This window comes from Geotrypetes seraphini, chromosome 4 (genome assembly GCF_902459505.1).
Source record: "Geotrypetes seraphini chromosome 4, aGeoSer1.1, whole genome shotgun sequence".
In the NCBI taxonomy this organism is placed as follows: Eukaryota; Metazoa; Chordata; class Amphibia; order Gymnophiona; family Dermophiidae; genus Geotrypetes; species Geotrypetes seraphini.
Genome location: NC_047087.1, coordinates 1,742,662 through 1,763,008, shown reverse-complemented (window position 1 = coordinate 1,763,008; position 20,347 = coordinate 1,742,662). Strand labels below are relative to the sequence as shown.

Sequence of the window (20,347 nt, the reverse complement as noted above, 5' to 3'; positions counted from 1 at the left end):
GCATTGACTCGTATCACCCAGGAGGTACTCAAGTTGTCCCACCGATCCAAGTCCCCTAGGACCTCCTTAAGCTTACTAAGAAAATTATATGCATAAAAATCTTTAACAGTTCTAGTCAGAAAACACCCAAATAGCAAATAGAATTAGTCACCCACTGATAAGGAAAGAGTTGTTTCAAAATACTGTACCTACCACAGAATCTGGGAGGTTGATATTTAAAATTTCCGACTTGCCAAAGTTAGTCCGAAAACCAGACACCGAGCCAAAATCTAACAAAAGAGAAGATAAGCTAACAAGAGAGCATTGTGGATCACTTAAAGCCAACAAAATATCCGCAAATAACAAGACTCGATGCTCCGCACCTCCTGAGTCTTCAATGCCCATGATCCCAGAGGAAGAACAGTTACAATGAACCAAAGGCTCTAGAGAGAGCGAGCAAATAAAAGAGGAGAAAGAGGACAACCCTGTCTGGTACCCTTATATAGTTTAAAAGGGGCTTTATATTGATCATTAATATATAAAGAAGCTAAAGGATGGGCCTAGAGTAACTGAATCCAATGCAGAAAAGGCCCAGAGATGCCAAAACGGCACAATACCACTATCATATAAGACCATTGAACCCTATCAAAGGCTTTCTCTGCATCTAGAGAAAGGACCAAGGATGGAATAGAATTTGTGCAAGTTAGTTCAATATCACCAAAATTTGCCCCTTCCTCTCTGAGCACACTACCCGGATCCTTGCCCAAACTCTCGTAACCTCACGCTTAGATTACTGCAATCTACTCCTAACTGGTATCCCACAGTGTCACCTCTCCCCTTTACAATCTATGCAAAACTCTGCTGCACGACTCATCTTCTACCAACCTCGATACGCTCATGTCACCCCTCTCCTTAAGTCACTTCACTGGCTCCCTATCTGCCATTGCATATAGTGTGTTCATTATGCTGCCCCTCAATATCTCTCCTCGCTTCTCTCTCCTTATACACCTCCCAGAGAACTCCGTTCCTCAGATAAGTCACTCTTAGTGTTACCCTTATACTCCACTGTCAATTCCAGACTTCGTTCCTTTCATCTAACTGCCCCCTATGCCTGGAATAAATTACCCGAGTTTATCTGTCAAGCCCCTTCCCTTCATTTGTTTAAAAGCAGACTGAAAACCTACCTTTTGATATAGCTTTCAATCCTTAACCCTAGTCCTCTGCCCTCCAACCCAGCCTGCTGATTTGACCGTTCCCCTTGACTTTATCCATGGCCTCCTGTTTGCCTGTCTCGCCTGTTTAGATTGTAAGCTATTTCGAACAGGGACTGTTTTCTTATTCTTTGTGACTCTGTGAAGCGCTATAGCAATAATTAATAGTAGTAGTGGTTCAATCACATGCAAGGCTCTCCTAATGTTATCAAAAGTGGCTCTACCCACTATAAATCCTGTTGGATCAGGGTGCACAACAGCAGGCAACACTTTTTGTAGCCTGGTTGCCAAAATCTTACTCTTATCAATAATCTTGATTTATCACCTTTATTAATTGATCCGACACATCAGGCAGGGCACACAATTGATATGATCCTAATACTTACCTCTTCCCATTTCAAATACCACCTTTGCCCTAGTTGGCCCCTCCCCTGGTCTGATCACTACCTTGTGTCAGTCAATCACACAGCTACACCACTGACCCTGAAACCAGAACCAAAAACCATTAAATATCATGACCTCACCAAACTTTCTATGGAAATAATTGCTGCAACTTTCAACCTAACATTCTCTGATACCTCTTTGCTATCCGATCACTCCCTTCAGTGGCATGAAGCCACATGCAAATTAATGGACACCTTTTACCCCATTGAGACCAAAATAATTTCATCATGGAAACTTTCTAACCCCTGGTATACTGCAGATCTAGCCCTCTATATAAAAAAAAACCCCTCAGAGCTCTAGAAAGACGGTGGAGATGGAATAAAACTCTCACCAATTTGAATAAGTTTAAAGAACAGGCAATCTTCTACAAATCCAAAATTAATCCAAGCAAAAATGAAATATTACACAAAGAAAATTGAATGTGACAAAAACTCATCAGTCCTATATGCAATATTAAAATCTATTAATCTAAACTAAACTAAACTAAGCCTTAAGTTTATATACCGCATCATCTCCACGCAAGCGGAGCTCGACACGGTTTACAAAGCTTAAAAATACAAGAAGAGGGGAGATAGAATTTACAAGGGCATATGAAAAGGGGGAAGTAGGAAGGAGATGTTATATATTAGAGAAAAGCCAGGTTTTCAGTTGTTTCCGGAACAGCTGGAGGGAGCCCAGGTTTCGCAGCGGGATAGTGAGGTCGTTCCAAAGGCCCGTGCGCAGCACTGCACATTCGGATCTATCTACAGCCGATCCTCGCAAGCCATTTTGAATTAAGTCCAGAATTGCATTTCCTCTAGTATTTTCCATAACAAGTTGTTCCAGGAAGCAATCGCCTACAGCATCCAAGAACTTGGTCTCCCTAACGCAGCCGGAGGTGCCTAGGTTCCAGTCTATTCCCGGATAGTTGAAATCACCCTTGATAACTGCGTTGCCTCCCTTGCAGTTGCGTTTAATCTCGTCCGTCATTTCTCCGTCAATTTCTTCGGACTGCCTTGGGGGTCAGTAGTAGATGCCGATCTTCGTTTCCAGGCCATTTGTTCCTGGAATTTTGACCCATAGAGACTCTAACTTATCCGTCAGTTGTGGTGTGTTCTCTCCACTTCTCCCTCCCTATTTGCGGGGATTAGGGGCAGAGCCGGCCCGCCAATAGGGAAAAATTGCGAATAACTTTTGGCTGGCTCTGACCCACCCCCGAACCTTACCTGGTGGTCTAGCGGTGATGTGGGACAGGAGTGATCTTCCTACACTCCTGCCCCATGCAGAGCCATGCTGCTGAGTTTCCGTGGTTTCACCAGACTACAACAGGTAAGGTCCATGCTCCGATCGCCCTCGGCACCTCTGATCGCCTCCCTCCAAGTCCTGGGGCCGTTTTTTTTTTTCAATGCCAATGAGTGATGCTCAGGGGGAGGGGCCTGGGGAAAAAACCACCGATAATCGAAACCACGAACATCGAAACCGCAAATAGGGTGGGGGAAGTGTAGATTCAATTTCCTCTTTGACTTATATGGCAATAACCCCCACCTTTTTGAGCCACTCTGTCTCTGTGGTATAGTTTGTATCCCAGTAGCACAGTGTCCCAGACGTTTTCCTCAGTCCACCATGTTTCCGTGATGCCTATGATGTCAAAGTTATCTTTTTGTGCCATAGCTTCTAATTCACCCATCTTATTTCTAAGGCTCCTTGCATTCGTGTACATACACTTGAGTTTGCAGCCTGTTCCTTTCTTGCATTTCCTTCTCTCTTGTGTCCTTTTCGATCTGTCTTGCCTGTGATCCGGTGAGTCTTTCCCTCTCTTCTTGCACGGTATCCTCCGGGTATACCGGTTCCCGAACCATCGACTCTCTCGGTCGACTGTCAGCTTTCCCCTTCTTCCTAGTTTAAAAACTTCTCAACTTCTCTCTTGATGTTTATTGCAAGTAGCCTCGTTCCATCTCTGCTGAGGTGGAGTCCTTCCTTCCTTTATAGCTTGCTCTTCCCCCAGAACATTGTCCACATCCACGCGTTGACTGCTTGCAGCTCCATCTGCCTCTTCTCATCAGCCCTGGGTACCGGCAGGATCTCAGAGAATGCTATCCTCTGTGTTCTGGTCTTCAGCTTCCTTCCTAGCATCCGGAACTGGTCCTTCAGTACTTCCCTGTTGTAGTTCCTGTTGCTCACATTGTTCATCCCCACATGGATCACCACTGCTGTATCTTCTTCTTCCATACTGTCGATGATCCTGTCGATGCGGTTCACTATTTCTTCTACCTTGGCTCCCGGTAGGCAGGTCACCAGCCGATCCAGTCTTCCTCCCGCTATGTGGCTGTCGATTTGTCTAATGATGGAGTCCCCCACGATGATTGCTGTCCTCTCTATCTTCTCTTGATTCTCCAGCCACAGGTCTGTGTCACTGGTGTATGTTCATCTCTCCAGCCACAGGTCTGTATCCTTTGTTCTCGCTGCTGTGTCACCCATTTCTTCGTGGTGGTTGTCCATCAGGTGGTCCACACTCTCTGTAAGTGTCTTTTGACAGTTCCACTGTTGCTAGTGATTTTCCATGGCCTTCCTGTATGCCTCCTCTATGAACTTCTCCAGCTCTCGGACTTCTTCCTCGATGGTGTCCTCTGTCTTATTCTCTGCTTCCTCTGTCTCAATGTTCTCTGTATCTCTGTCTCCCTCCTCCGCTGCTTGAAGTGCCTCCAGTTCCAGTATTCTACCCTCCAGGAGTCTGACTTGTTTCTTCAAGCTCTCCAGTTCTCCACATCAAGTGCATACGTAAGACTGCCTCCCATAGGGGAGGTAGTCATACATATGGCAGATGGTGCAGAAAACTGGGTAACTCAACATCTTGCTTCTGTCCACTGCTTCCTTTGCTGCCTGCTTGCCAGTCTGCTGTGGATGCCTTCCTTGTCTGCTGTGGCTGCCTGGCTGTGGCTGTCCTCAGCGCCTACTGTCCTCTGCGTCTGCCTGGCTTTGTGTCCTCTGCGCCTGCTGTGTCCTCCTTCTGCTCTCCTTTAGCAGTGTGTGGTTGTGTGTTCTCTGTACCTGCTGCATCTTCCTGCTGCGTCTTCTGTGTCTGCCTAGTTGTGTGTCCTCTGTGCCTACCTGGTTGTGTGTCCTCTGCACCTGCTGTGGTCTCCTTCTGCTCTCCTTTAGCGTTGTGTGGTTCTGTGTCCTCTGCACCTGCTGTGGTCTCCTTCTGCTCTCCTTTAGCGTTGTGTGGTTGTGTGTCCTCTGTACCTGCTGTGTCTGTCTGGTTATGTGAACATAAGCAATGGCTCCACTGGGTCAGACCTGAGGTCCATCGTGCCCAGAAGTCCGCTCACGCGGCGGCCCAACAGGTCCAGGACCTGTGCAGTAATCCTCTATCTATACACTTCTATCCCCTTTTCCAGCAGGAAATTGTCCAATCCTTTCTTAAACCCCAGTACCGTACTCTGCCCTACTACGTCCTCTGGAAGCGCATTCCAGGTGTCCACTACACGTTGGGTAAAGAAGAACTTCCTAGCATTCGTTTTGAATCTGTCCCCTTTCAACTTTTCCGAATGCCCTCTTGTTCTTTTATTTTTTGAAAGTTTGAAGAATCTGTCCCTCTCTACTCTCTCTATGCCCTTCATGTTCTTGTAAGTCTCTATCATATCCCCTCTAAGTCTCCTCTTCTCCAGGGAAAAAGAGTCCCAGTTTCTCCAATCTCTCAGCGTATGAAAGGTTTTCCATCCCTTTTATCAGACGTGTTGCTCTCCTCTGAACTCTCTCGAGTAACGCCATATCCTTCTCAAGGTACGGCGACCACTATTGGAAGCAGTACTCCAGATGCAGACGCACCATCGCCCGATACAATGGCAGGATAACTTCCTTCGTCCTGGCTATAATACCCTTCTTGATTATACCTAGAATTCTATTTGCTCTCTTATCAGCCGCTGCGCACTGTGCCATCGGCTTCATTGTCATGTCCACCATTACCCCCAAGTCCCTTTCTTGGGTACTCTCATTCAATAACATCTCTCCCATCGTATAGTTGTACCTCGGGTTTCTGCTTCCCACATGCAATACTTTACACTTCTCAACATTGAACTTCATCTGCCATCTCATCGCCCATTCCCCTAGTTTGTTCAAGTCCCTTTGCAATTCTTCGCAGTCCTCCTTTGTCCGAGTTCCACTAAATAGTTTGGTGTCGTCCGCAAATTTTATTATCTCACACTTCATCCCTGTTTCTAAATCATTTATGACTATATTAAATAGCAGCGGCCCGAGCACCAAGCCCTGCGGAACACCACTCGTGATTCTCCTCTAGACCGAGTAGTGGCCCTTCACCCCTACCCCCTGTTTCCTACCCGCTAACCAGTTTCTGATCCATCTATGTACGTCTCTGTCCACTCCATTGTTCTTCAGTTTCCGGAGTAGACGTTCATGAGGTATCTTGTCAAAGGCTTTTTGGAAATCTAGGTATATGATGTCTATGGGGTCTCTTCTGTCCATCCGTTTGTTAATTCCTTCAAAGTTGTGCCCTCTGCGCCTGCTGTGGTCTCCTTCTGCTCTCCTTTATCGGTGTGTGGTTTTGTGTCCTCTGTACCTGTAACTCTTGCCGATTCCCCTCTTGGTCTCCTGCCTCTGCTTCTCTCTCCTGCTCCTTTTCTCCTCTTTGGCTTCTCTCTCCCTCTACATCTCTCTGCAACTGCTTTTCTCCTGCTCACCTGCTCTGATCAACTCTGCTCTGTTGGCCCCTCCCTTTTAAGGCGGAGCTAACTCTTGCCGATTCCCCTCTTGGTCTTCTGCCTCTGTTTCTCTCTCCTGCTCCTTTTCTCCCCTTTGGCTTCTCTCTCCCTCTACCTCTCTCTGCAACTGCTTTTTTCCTGCTCACCTGCTCTGATCAACTCTGCTCTGTTGGCCACTCCCCTTCTAAGGCGGAGCTAACTCTTGCCAATTCCCCTCTTGGTCTTCTGCCTCTGCTTCTCTCTCCTGCTCCTTTTCTCCCCTTTGGCTTCTCTCCCTCTACCTCTCTTTGCAACTGTTTTTCTCCTGCTTGCCTGCTCTGATCAACTCCACTCCGTTGGCCCCTCCACTTTTAAGGGGGAGCTTCGGTGGTCGACGTTGGGGGGGGGTGGTCAGAGCTAACTTGCCGATTCCCCTCTTGGTCTCCTGCCTCTGCTTCTCTCTCCCTATGCAACCTAGCATCCTTCTAGCTTTCGCCGTCACCTTTTCAACCTGGTTGGCCACCTTAAGATCATCACATACAATCACACCCAAGTCTTGCACATATGTTCTTCACCCCCTAAACTGTACCGTTCCCTTGGGTTTTTGCAGCCCAAATGCATAACCTTGCATTTCTTAGCATTAAATTTTAGCTGCCAAATTTCAGACCATTCTTCAAGCTTTGCCATGTCTTTCTTCATGTTATTCACACCATCCGGCGTGTCTACTCTATTGCAGATTTCGGTATCATCCACAAAGAGGCAAATCTTACCCGACAACCCTTCAGCAATATCGTTTATAAAAATGTTAAAAAGAATAGGCCCAAGAATAGAACCTTGAGGCACACCACTGGTAACATCCCTTTCCTCAGAGTGATCTCCATTGACCACTTCCCTCTGTTACCTTCCACTCAACCAGTTCTTGATCCAGCCCATCACTTTGGGACTCATCCTGGGATGACCTCAGCAGACGCCACTCTGCTTCAAAGACACGTACATAGTTTTTAGCTCATATTTTTATCTGTGTACCCCACATCATCTGGACCCCTGAGGAAGGCGGTCTCGCCAAAATACGGACCGTGTAGAATCCGGCAGGACAATCATACGTGTATTACAAATTCAGTCTTTTATTTGTATTTTTATTGTGAAGAGCAAATAATAAATCATCTTTCAGAACATCCACATCCATAGTCTTTTTTGTTTTTATCTTTAGAATCATTTTAGATGCATCCAGAAAACTGTCTACACCGCAGTGCTACCAACAGAAGTGGACACAGCTTTCAACGTGATGTACTCTTCATCATCAAGATGCTTCATCCTCCTCCATATCTTCAGTGTTGGATTACCTTCTCCATTTATCCAATTCAGGTCTTAAAACTACTTTAGTCAGAGTTCACCTTAGTGCTATCAGTGCTTTCCATGTGCCAGTCAACAATAAATCTCCGACTGCTCATCCTCTTGTTTCTAGGTTTATGAAAGGACTTCATACCTTAGACTGTAAATGAGCCTTGGCTTATTGCTTATAAAGGATTAAGCCACATAGAACTTCTCCTCAATTGTTCATCTCCTTTGAACCAAGAGAGCTATTTCCACGTGGCTAGTGGCCTGTATTTCCTTCTGCTATGCTCAGGCTGGGCTGCAGCTCGGGGGTCATGTAACAGCAGATAAGGTCCAAGCTATGGCAGCTTCAGTTGCATTCTTACATTCCAGTCCCAAAGATAAAATCTGCAAAGAAGCTACTTGGTCCTCAGTTCACATCTCACTACTGTCTGAAATCTTATTCCAGACGGGATGGTCATTTCGGCCAAGCAGTATTACAAAATTCTCTTAATGACCAGCTCTCCCTCCATCCCATTGCAATAAGCTAGGGAATTCCACATGTCAGAATATGCTGCCTGCTTGTTCTAGGATAAAGCACAGTTACTTACCGTAACAGGTGTTATCCGGGGACAGCAGGCAGATATTCTCACCTCCCCTGGTTGGCTTCCCGTCGGGTGGGAAGGCACTAGCGTATGTGTGGTGCGGTTAGTCACAAAGTTTCTAAAAACATAAAGTGACAGTACACTTTTTAAACTGTCTGTACTGGGCTCCATAGGTGACGTCACCTCCACATGTGAGAATATCTGCCTGCTGTTCCTGGATAACACCTGTTACGGTAAGTAACTGCTTTTCGTGCATGTCCTTTTGGTCTGACCACAGCTCCATGGACCTTCACCAAGGTGGTGGTGGTGGTGGTGGCAACAGCCTTGCGCAAGGAGAGCATTCTGGTTCATCCCGATTTGGACGACTGGTCGATTTGAGCGATGTCTTTTCAGGAGAGCAGGTTGGTTCGTTGCATCCTGTGCTAGTGGCTTCAGTCTTCTAATCTGGTTCAGGAAGTGAGTCTGGATCAGCCCCAGTGGATTGTGCTTCTCACAGACGCCCATCTGCTTGGTCGAGGAACCCAATGTCTCGATCGCTTGATTCAGAGCAGCTGGTTGCGGCTTCCTATTTGATCAATATTCTGGAGACCAGATTCATTTGGTTGGTGTTGGCAGCTTTTCAGGTGTTGCTGGAAGGCAGATTGGTTCTGGTTCTCTCTGACAATGTCACAGCTTACATTAATCGTCAGGGAGTGGGTGGAGGCTCACCTTCTGAACATATTGATATCCCATATCACGGGAGTGGAGAATGTTCAGGCAGATTTCCTCAGTCGTCATGTGCTCGACCCGGCGAGTGGTGTCTTGGGCAGGAAGCCTTTGAGTTGATTGTTCAGGCATGGGGGTCATCCGATCATGGACCTCATAACTACGTGTGTCAACACCAAGTCGCTGAGGTTCTTCTGCAGGCGCAGGGATCTCCAGCCAGAGAGGTTGGATGCTTTGGTGCAGGCTTGGCCAATGAATGGTCTCCTGTATGTCTTTGAGTTCTCGCCGGTTTTTTATGTCTAGGGCTTATGTGCGCATTTGGTGCCTTTTCAAGAATTGGTGTTCTGATCAGGTGGTCGTATCCCTACGGGCGTCCTTGCTGCACATCTTAGAGTTATTGCAGGATGTCCTAGAATGCGGCCTTGCTTAGTCTTCCCTGACGGTTCCGGTGGTGGCCTTGTCCTCCTTTAGAGGTCTTTTGCGAGGTCAACGGTTGTTATCTCCTCCTGATGTGATCAGTTTCTTAAGGGCAGCGAAGTTGATTCGACTTCCAGTTTGCCCTTTGGTTCCAGCTTGGGATCTCAATCTGGTACTTTCAATGTTGATTCATCACCATTTGAGCCTCTTGGCTCCTGCACTCTGAAGGACCTTACTTTGAAGACAGTTTTTCTGGTAGCCATTTCTACGGCTAGGAGCATGTCGGAGTTGCAAGCTTTATCTTTTTGTGCTCCCTTCTTGGAGTTCTCAAAGGAGCGTGTGGCCTGAGGCCTTAGTTCCTTCTTTTCTTCCTAAGGTTGTTTCTCCTTTTCATATGAATCATGTGGTTTTAGGTAACCAGAAGGGTACTTTGGAGCAGAGCAGCTGTACAAGTTGGATGTCCGCAGAGTCCTTCGTACTTCTGTGAACAGGACTCAGGAGTTCAGGCGATCTGATCGTCTTTTTGTTCTCCTGGTGGGCAGTCATAAGGGGGAAGGTGCCTCTAAGGCTTTGATCGCCCGCTGGGTCAAGAAGACTATTGCTTTGGCATACCTTCTTCAGAAGAAATTGGTTCTGGATTTTCTCAAAGCTAATTCCATGTAGAGGCTGGCGGCTTCCTGGACTGAGTCCTTTCTTGTGTCCCCGGTGGATTTCTGTAAGGCTGCAGTTTGGTCGTCTTTGCATTCTTTTATGCGTCACTACCAGGTGGACGTTCAGGTGCGTTGGGACACTGTCTTTGGTGAGTGCATTCTTGTGGTAGCCCTTTGGGGGTCCCACCCATGATGGGTACTGCTTTGGTATATCCCATTCATCTGTACCAGTCTGGAGGGATGATAAAGAAGGAGAAATTAGGTTCTTACCTGCTAATTTTCTTTTAGTCCCTCCAAACTGGCACAGAACCTGCCCTGTCGTGTTTTTCCCTCAGGGTTTTTTTCTGCGAAGAGTCATTTTTTTTCTGTGAGGTCTTTAATTGTTTTTTGGGAGGGAGTATAATATGAGCAGCGGCATCAGGTTCATCTGGTTTAGCTGGAGAACTGTGTGGATACTTTGAAGATTTTTTGTTCTAGTCAGTTTCCAACAGTATCTCAATGCAGACAACTATTTATCTTTCTCCATATGAGTGTGGAGTTGTTGTGTTCATAGTTCACAGTTCTTAAGTTCTTAGTTCCTGCTTGGCTAGTTGTCAGAGTGATTGTAGATGGGACTGCACAGCCCCTTGTACTACTTCCAAAAGTCATTGTGTTCTCAGTCTCCACCTGCTGGCAGAGGAGTGTAAACCCATCTGTCTGTGCCAGTCTGGAGGGACAAAAAGAAAGAAAATTAGCAGGTAAGAACCTAATTTCTCAGTCCATGTTTCTGATCTCATGGCTGCCACACGACTAAAGGCCAAGCGCTGCACTGTGCATGGATGAACTACCAAAAGGCAAAAAAACTGTTGAACTGATGATCTTGATGATAACTTTTATTTGAACAAAGTGTAGATGACAACAAAATAAAGTAGACAATAACACAAAAAACACAGTGAATAATTTGTGGTGTAGACCCGACACGGGCTGAGTTTCAGTCGTGAAACTACCTTCCAGAGTCCGGTACTGCAAAAAAGCACAAGTTAAGAATTGCAAAAATCCCAACAGGATACTGTGCACAGATGAGTGTAATCTTCTAATCGATTAAGGAAAAAGGATGAACGATCCAACAGGCAATGTACAAATGCATGTGTTGCATTTTGCTAGCTCTGTTGCAGTCATCGCATAGTTTAACAATTGCCTATAATTTTTGATTCACTCTTGTACATGACGCATCTACTTTTTTATATATAATTTTTTATAACTTTTAATTGATATACATATAGTTTGGGTGGAACAAGAGCAGAGTTGTGAAGCATATGAGAAGTGGCACAGTGTATAAATACAAGGGGACATTCAGATAAGCAGTACATGGACAGTATTGCCAATTAAGCTTGGCATTCACAGAATACTGTGTTATTGCTAGGATTCTATAATGGAACCTGGGTACCCAAAGGCCATTATAGAATAGGCTTTCACATAAAAGGAAAGGGATTGGGACATGTATACTGCCTTTTTATAGTTTTACTACCATGCAAAGTGGTTTACATAGAGGTACTTCAAGCATTTTCCCTATTTGTCCCGGTGGGCTCACAATCTATCGAATTATCTGGGGCAGTGGAGGATTAAATGACTTGCCCAGAGTCACAAGGAGCAGTTTGGGTTTTGAACCTACAACCTCAGGGTGCTGAAGCTGTAGCTCTAACCACTACACCACACTCTCCTCTCCTCTACTCCACTTACTCTACCTTTTCAAGTACACTTACATATGTGCATCTATTTCATACCAGCTATAAATTTGTGTAAGAAAATTTATCCCAGGACAAGCAGGCAGGTATTCTCACTAGTGGGTGATGTCATCCGACAGAGCCCCCATACGGACGTCTCACAAGCATACTTGCTTGCAGAAACTCAGAAGTTTCGAGATGCCCGCACCGCGCATGCGCCAGTGCCTTCCCGCCCGATGGTCCGGGCGTGTCTCCTCAGTTCATTTCTTTCCGCGGAGCTGAGAAGTTCTACTTCAATTCTGCGCTAATTGAAAACCCGTTTTTCTGCCTTCTATTGCCGCGGTTTTAAGTTCTTTTACTCTTTATCGTGTGTTTTATTTTCTTCGGTTTCTTTTTTTTTTTTTTTTTAATTTTCTTCTGCCAATTCGACCGGGTCGGCCACGTGGCTCAGGCCCCGCTCCTTCGATTTTGCGGCGGAGCTTTTTCGGCCTATATCCTGGCCAATTACTGGTTTTAAAAAGTGTAGCAAGTGCCAGCGCGCGATTTCGTTGACAGACCCACATCGACGCTGCCTGCAGTGTCTTGGTCCAGAACATTTCCCGAAATCGTGCCGGCCTTGTTCCACTCTCACAGCACGTGCGTTCAAGCGTCGCTGTTTTTTGTGGGAGTCGATGTTCAAGATGGAAGCTGCTAATGAACCCTCAGCTTCGACTTCGACCAGCGCTTCGCCTGTTCCGGTGAAGTCTTCTGCTGCACCGAGTCTCCTGAAGCCGGCTTCTTTTGTTCCGGCTTCGACTCTGCCTTCTGCTCCGGTGCCTTCCTCCGTCTCCTCGGATCAGGTAACTCCTCCTCCCATTCCACCAGTGGTTCTCAAAGTGCCGAAGGCTACCAAGCAAAAGCACTCGACCATGAAGGAGCGCGAAGACCGTTCAGGAGGTCCCACTTTAGGTGCGGCTCCCTCCTTGTCGGCTTCGTTGCGGTCCCTTTTGGAGGCTCAGTTTGTCGAGCTCATGACCACCATGGGACCCAAGTTGATAGCCACGATCCAGGGTGACCAGCCGGTTCCGCCTCCGGGGGCGGACCGCCCCCTCCTCCTCCTCACCGTTCGCTCTCGCTGCTCGGCAAGGAGGAGCGGCGCTTGGCGGCCGGTCCCTCGAGGTGGGCCTCTTTTAGTGACATGCCCCCTTTAGAGCCCGTTACACCTCCGGACAAAGAGATGTGGAATCCCTCTTCGAGTAATCGCAGTCCTGGGCATCGCAACACACAGGAAGAGTTCTTCTGCACTCCTTATCAGGCCTGGACTGCGTCTCGAGAGGCATCGAATCTCCCGCCTCTACGCTCTATTGCCTCGAGTCCCATTTACTCGTTGGAGGCTTCTGGGGACCATTCTAAACATCGCCGCTCTAGATCCCCTTCCAGGCACCGGGAGGGGCATCGGTCCAGGCATTCTTCGAGGCACTCCTCTCGACACTCTACAGTCTCACCGCAGAAGAAGCTGCCTCATATGGGGTATTCCTCGTCGGATGTGTCTCCTCCACCGGGACCGGAGTTCGAAGATCCCTGTGGCTCATATTCACCCTGTCGATCGCAGGTCTCTGTGGATCCCGAGGCCTCGACTTCGTCCAGTCCGTCTCGCAGGCCTGTGCTGGCGGATGACCTGGACATTACCTTAGACTCCGGTTCTCGGTACTCCAAGGAATACCTCGACACTATGCATTTGCCTTATCCTCCTGCTGAGTCTCTTCGTCTGCCTCTACACAAGCTCCTCGACCAAACGTTCATGAGGTGTTTTGAAATGCCGTACTCTATTCCTGCTGTTCCTGGCAAGTTGGATGCCCAGTACCGCACAGTTCATCACAAGGGATTCGAGGGCTCTCAACTCTCTCATCAATCCCTACTGGTTGAATCCTCCCTCAAGAGGTCTCATCCATCCCAGGTGTATGCCTCGGTGCCTCCGGGCCGTGAGGGCAGGATCATGGATAAGTTTGGGAGGCGCATATATCAGAACTCAATGATGGCTTCCAGAGTTCTCAACTATACTTTTCATTTTGCCACTTATTTGGAGTTCTTCCTGCCTGTGCTTCGGAAGTTTACACCCTACATCGAGTCTCAGGCTCGCTTCGAATTTGAGGAAGTGGTTGTCTCGCTGTCCCAGCTTCGCCTACAGTTGATGCAATCCTCCTACGATGCCTTCGAGCTTTCAGCACGAGCTGCCGCCTGTTCTGTGGCTATGCGTTGATTGGCATGGCTTCGGACCATTGACATGGACCCGAACCTCCAGGACAGACTTGCCAACGTTCCTTGTGCAGGGGCGGATTTGTTTGACGAATCCATCGAGACCGTGACGAAGAAACTGTCTGACCATGAGAAATCTTTTCAGTCCATTCTTCGGCCCAAGCCTAAGCCACAGCAGTCTCGACCTTCTAGGCCGCCTTTGATCTATCAGCGGCGTTATGCTCCAAGGCAGGCTCCGGCTGCGAGACAACCAGCGAAGAGACAGCCTCCTCAGAAGGCCCAACAAAAACCTCAGCTTTCTACTGTCCCCAAGGCTCCTCAGCCTTTTTGACTCTCTCTTAGGGAACATAACCAATCTCGTTCTGCCTTCCCCTGTTTTTCCCATTGGGGGGTTGCCTCCATCATTTTTATCATCGATGGACGGCTATCACCACCGACCTCTGGGTCCTTACCATCATCAGGGAAGGGTACTCTCTTCAGTTCCATCGGGTCCCCCCGGACCACCCTCCAAGAGAGTATCCTTCCAACTTGACCCAGACCGCCCTTCTTCTTCAGGAAGCTCAGACTTTGCTCCGGCTTCGAGCCGTCGAGCCGGTCCCTGTGGACCAACACAACCGGGGGTTTTACTCCCGATACTTCCTTGTTCCGAAGAAGACGGGCGATCTGCGTCCCATTCTGGACCTCAGGATCCTCAACAAGTTCCTGGTCAAGGAGAGATTTCGCATGCTGACCCTTGCTTCTCTCTACCCCCTCCTCGAGCAAAACGACTGGTTATGCTCTCTGGATCTCAAGGAGGCCTACACTCACATTCCCATTCATCCGGCCTCTCGCAAGTTCCTCAGATTTCGGATGGGACATCTACATCTGCAGTTTCGAGTGCTTCCATTCGGCCTGTCCTCGTCTCCCAGAGTCTTCATGAAGTGTCTGGTAGTAGTGGCCGCTGCACTCCGGAACCAGGGTCTTCAGGTATTTCCCTACCTCGACGACTGGCTCATCAAGGCCGCCTCGGCTCCAGGGGTCATTTCGGCAACTCTAACCACTATTTGGTTCCTGCAGAGTTTGGGCTTCGAGATCAACTTTCCCAAATCTCATCTACAGCCTACCCCGTCTCTCCCCTTCATCGGGGCGGTTCTGGATACCGTTCGCCTCCGAGCATTCCTTCCTTCTCAGCGCATGGAGGCTCTTCTTCATCTCTGCCAGTCTGTATCTTCTCGCCCGTCCATCAGGAGGGCATCCACACATGCATGGATGCGACGTGAGGATGTCACGCTCACGCATGCTTGTGCATGACATCACCGTGTTGCATCCAGACATGCGCAGATCCCGACGCGATCTGCAGTTCAAAACCAGGACAAAGTGCCGGGTTTTGAACAGTCATCCGGACACCCGGACATGTTCTCTAAAAATCTGGACAACTGGTAGCTCTACCGAACACTGAATCAATCCTATATCACATTCCTTATTAGGCACAAGAGCTCGGTAGTGACTTGTTCCACCTTAGTTTGTTCTGCTATTGTCACCAATGTTTTAGACGTATTTTGTCAACCTCAAGCTTGTTTAACCCGGTTTTATTGTTTATTGTACTAAGTACCATTTAAATTCAAGAATACTCACTTTCCGGCGCGCGCCAAAGGAGCGCTAACAAGGAGCAGGTCCTGCTCCTTGTTGCGCTCCTTTGTGCGCAACTTTGTGGGCAATTTCAAGATTTATTTAACCTACTCTATTGTCTTTTCTTAGCGCTTTCATTTTCTCTCTTTGTCTCAAATTCTAAATCTATTTTCCTTACAATCCATTATAAATTTGGAATTCTTCTAATTTTATTTTGGTCTTTCACCATTCTTTTATCCATGAATCCTTTCTCATCTCAAATTCAGGTTCAATGGGGTCATAGACCCCCCCCAGCAGACTCCTTGACCACTTTTAACCCCTCTAATCTAATTAACCTTACTTCGTCCACTTCTTTTCAGTCATTAAACAAATTTTCACCCAAATACACTACTCCAGCAACATCAAAAAAGTTTTTAAAAATAGGGTTAATTAATGTCAGATCACTACGTTCCAAACATCACATTATTAAAGATCTTCTAACCAACCAATCGCTTGATCTTCTTTGTATTGTAGAAACCTGGCTTAAGGAGGGTGATGAAGCTTATTTGTCTTATGCTTCTCCCCCTAACTACAACTATTGTTTTAATCATCGCACAGGTAAAAAAGGAGGTGGCCTTGCAATCATTTACAAAGCCAACTTATCCCCAGTAGTTGAATTCACTCAAATCATTGGTACTATTGAATATATTCAATTAAAACTTAATTCGAATCCAAATATCAAATTACTTCTACTATATAACCCTCCTCCAAATAATCAATCTACTTTCACCCAGTTATTATCTATTGTTTCAAATTTTGTTACCACTTCACCTTTTACTATACTTCTTGGAGATTTCAATCTCCATTTCGAGGATAAATCCAACCCTTATACTTCTGAATTTCTTGTTCACATGAAAGATCTTGACCTTATACCCTTCAAAATTGGCCCAACACATATTAAAGGACACACTCTAGATATGATTTTTGCCTCAGGGGAATTATTTGATAATTTTTCAGATCTTGAAATCTTAAAAGTCCCATGGTCTGACCATAGTCTAATTCAATCAACACTAGTTATTTACCCCCCTGATGATCCCTTTAGATCTCCCAAAATTATTAAAGTAAGAGACTTCCAAAATATAGATGACTCGCTTCTCGTTACACCATTACTGGATCTGGATAACTTTAAATCTCTATCTATAAACGACCAACTAATTACCTGGAACAACACCTGTCAATCTCTTTTAAATAAAATTGCTCCTATAACAATTAAAACTATCTCACCAAAAAAACAAAAAAACCCCTGGTTCAACTCTTCTCTTGTATTACTAAAACAACAGTTACGTTCAGCTGAACGTAAATGGCGAGCCAAACCCACATCAAACAATCTGGATACTTACAAAAATCACTCCCAATATTACCGCCAAAAGATCAACGATGCAAAAAAAAAATATTACAATAAAAAAATATCTATGACTAAGAATTCTTCATTACTTTTCAAAATGTTAAAACAATTAACTACCTTTAAGCATAAACCGGATATTCCTGTCAATGACTCCCTCACAGCCGACTGTTTAGCTGATTTTTTTTACACAAAAATTAATACTATCAAAGCTAATATAACTAACAAAACTCCTGCTATTTCTGATGAAGATCAAATTAATTTTCAAGCTACATGCTCCAAGTTTATCATTCCTACCCTATCTGAACTAAGACAGTTATTTCAATCAATAAAACTTAAAGGTTCTAAAAATGAAGCATTTCCTCCTTTTCTACTTAAGCGATACTTCTCAATTTTCGGTCCAATTATTCTACAAATTATTCACAAAAGCTTGTCAACATCATCAATTCCAGAAGACTGGAAACATTCAGTTCTTCTACCAATTATCAAGGATTCTAAAACTAGTCCTTGCGACTGTTCTAACTATCGTCCAATTGCGAGTCTTCCATTCCTAGCAAAACTAACTGAAAAGGTAGTTTTTCAACAGTTATCAGACTTTGTAGACAAAACTCATGTCTTGCATCCCAATCAAGCAGGATTTCGCAAGAATCACTCAACAGAACACTCTTTATTAGGTCTCGTCACTACTATTCATTACTTTCTGGACCAACATAAATCTGTCGTTCTCATTTCTTTAGACTTAGCGGCAGCCTTCGACACTATTGATCACCATTTACTACTTCACCGTCTTTCTTCCATTGGCATCAAAGACCAAGTTTTAGATTGGTTTCAGTCATATTTTACCAATAGATCTTCTTCAGTACACTTTAACAATTCTATTTCAAAGCCTTATCAAACAAATTATGGAGTACCTCAAGGGTCCATATTGTCTCCATTACTTTTCAATATTTATCTGGCCCCTCTCTTAACCCTTTGTCAATCTATAGGATTTACAGTGTATGCCTACGCGGATGATTTCCAACTTTTACACCCTATTGATTCTTCAAGCTCCCAGGATATATTCGAAATCAACCGTAAGCTGGCCAAAGTTCACGATTGGTTGAACAATTATCAACTTTCTTTAAGTATCAATAAATCTACATCTATGCTTTTTTCAGGGAAAGAAGGTGTACAACTAATCAACCCAATCTTAATAGATAACAAACCTTTATACCTCACTACCAATACAAAAATCTTAGGCGTCATTTTAGACAATAATCTTTCTTTCAGATTACACATCAGTGCATTGGTGAAAAATTGTTTCTATAAACTAAGAATGATCCGTTCATTGGTTCCCCTTCTTGATTCATTTTCACTCAATACTTTAATACATTCTCTAGTGATTTCAAAACTAGACTACTGCAATTCCTTGTTAAAGGGGGCATATCTTAAGGATATAAGGCGCCTCCAAATCATACAAAACACTGCAATAAAGGTAATCTCAGGTTCAAAAAAATTCGATCATGTTACACCGCTGCTTCAAAATGCTCACTGGCTACCAATTTCATATAGAATTACTTATAAAATAGCACTATTAGTCTTTAAGACATTAAGAAATAATACTCCTGCATTTATAGATAGGCTTCTGATTCCTTACAGCCCCTCAAGAGTTCTCAGATCATCCTCACAAGCGTCCCTTTATGTTCCCTCTTTGAAAGTCATCGGTACTCGCCGTGACCTGATTTTTTCGGTTACAGCCCCTACTATTTGGAACTCACTTCCTCTTCATTTAAGACTTGAACAAGATTTGAATAAATTCAAAAATAGTTTAAAGTGTTTTCTTTTTAAAGAAGCCTTTAACTAAAAATTTATTTTTCGGTTCATTCCTAATCTTATCGTTTTGTATTAATCTCTGATTATATATCCCCTTTTTTTAGATTTTCAAGTTTGTAAATCCTTTTCTCACATTATCCTTATGTTCTAACCCAATCTGATTAACTCATCTCTTTTTTTTTTTTTTTTTATTGTATTTTTTCTTATCCCTCCTTTCCTACTGTTCCATGTGTTTGTTACCCCAGTTCGTTTTTTAATTTTTTAAGTAATTATTTTTATTTACGATGTATTTGTGATTTTAAGAAATCCAATTTTATTTCTTTGTAAAACGCTTTGTATCCTGAAAAGCGTTTAATCAAATAATTTAATAAACTTGAAACTTGAAACTTGAAACTTACTCGAATCACCACTTTTTACTCTTTTTAAGTTTTTAGCTTTTCAAGTAATTAAATTCATGTAGCTTTATAATATGAAGTCAATACGGCCCAATTGCCAACAATGGCCATGTTTCGTGCATATCAGCCGCTTCATCAAAAATTGGTAATTTGAATAAGACCGATGATGAGATAAGTGAGTCAGTTCATGTGACGCCTTTTGCCAGACTTCATCTCAGAATTCCTCAGTGGACCCTGGCTTCTCAATGGACACAGGTGTCAGATCCTTTGACTCGGCACATCATTGTCACCCCTGCTCTTCAGCAGTCTCTATTTTGATGGATGACCTCTTCAAATCTCTCCAGAGGTTTGCTGTTTCACACTCCCCCACACCAGAAGGTTCTCACAACCGATTCCTCGACCTATGCATGGGGGGCTCATCTGGATGGGCTTCGCACTCAGGGATTCTGGACCAGTGCGGACAGACTCCATCAAATCAATCTTCTGGAGCTCAGAGCCATCTTCAATGCTCTTCAGGCTTTTCAACATCTGCTTCACGACATGGTGGTCCTCATTCGCACAGACAATCAGGTCGCCATGTATTATGTCAACAAGCAGGGGGGCACAGGCTCGGCCTCCCTCTGCCAGGAAGCTCTCAGAGTTTGGGATTGGGCGATTCGCCACAACGCCTTCCTCAAAGCTGTCTACATTCAGGGGAAGGACAATGTCTTGGCGGACAACTTAAGTCGTCTCCTCCAGCCTCACGAATGGACACTCCATTCCAGGCCCCTTCATCAGATCTTTTCTCAGTGGGGGACACCTCAGATAGACCTCTTTGCGGCTCCCCACAACTTCAAGCTGCCTCAATTTTGCTCCAGGATCTACACTCCTCATCGTCTCGAGGCAGATGCCTTTCTGCTGGATTGGGGGAATCGCTTTCTGTATGCGTTTCCTCCATTTCCACTCATTCAAAAGACTCTGGTCAAACTGAAATCCGACCGTGCCACCATGATTCTGATAGCTCCTCAGTGGCCCAGACAACCTTGGTACTCCCTTCTACTTCAACTCAGCAGCAGGGAGCCATTCCTTCTTCCTGTGTTTCCTTCGCTGCTTACTCAGCATCAGGGATCTCTACTTCATCCCAACCTGCAGTCTCTCCACCTGACAGCTTGGTTCCTCTCAACGTAACTCCTCACCAGTTTTCCCAGGCGGTGAGGGATGTATTGGAGGCTT

At 45.3% G+C, this 20,347-nt stretch overlaps 1 protein-coding gene across 2 annotated transcripts in view; it reads left to right on the top strand.

The window, feature by feature from the left end:
- Positions 1 to 20,347, top strand: part of ZNF821 (zinc finger protein 821) — a 232,290-nt gene that overhangs the window by 209,106 nt on the left and 2,837 nt on the right. Inside the window, exon 7 of one of the 2 annotated variants that reach the window (XM_033943375.1) lies at positions 7,521 to 7,675. The exons of the other annotated variant lie outside the window; for it this stretch is intronic. Coding sequence (XP_033799266.1) covers positions 7,521 to 7,675 — 155 coding nt within the window. The remainder of the gene's footprint in view (positions 1 to 7,520; positions 7,676 to 20,347) is intronic. 2 annotated transcript variants of the gene reach the window in all.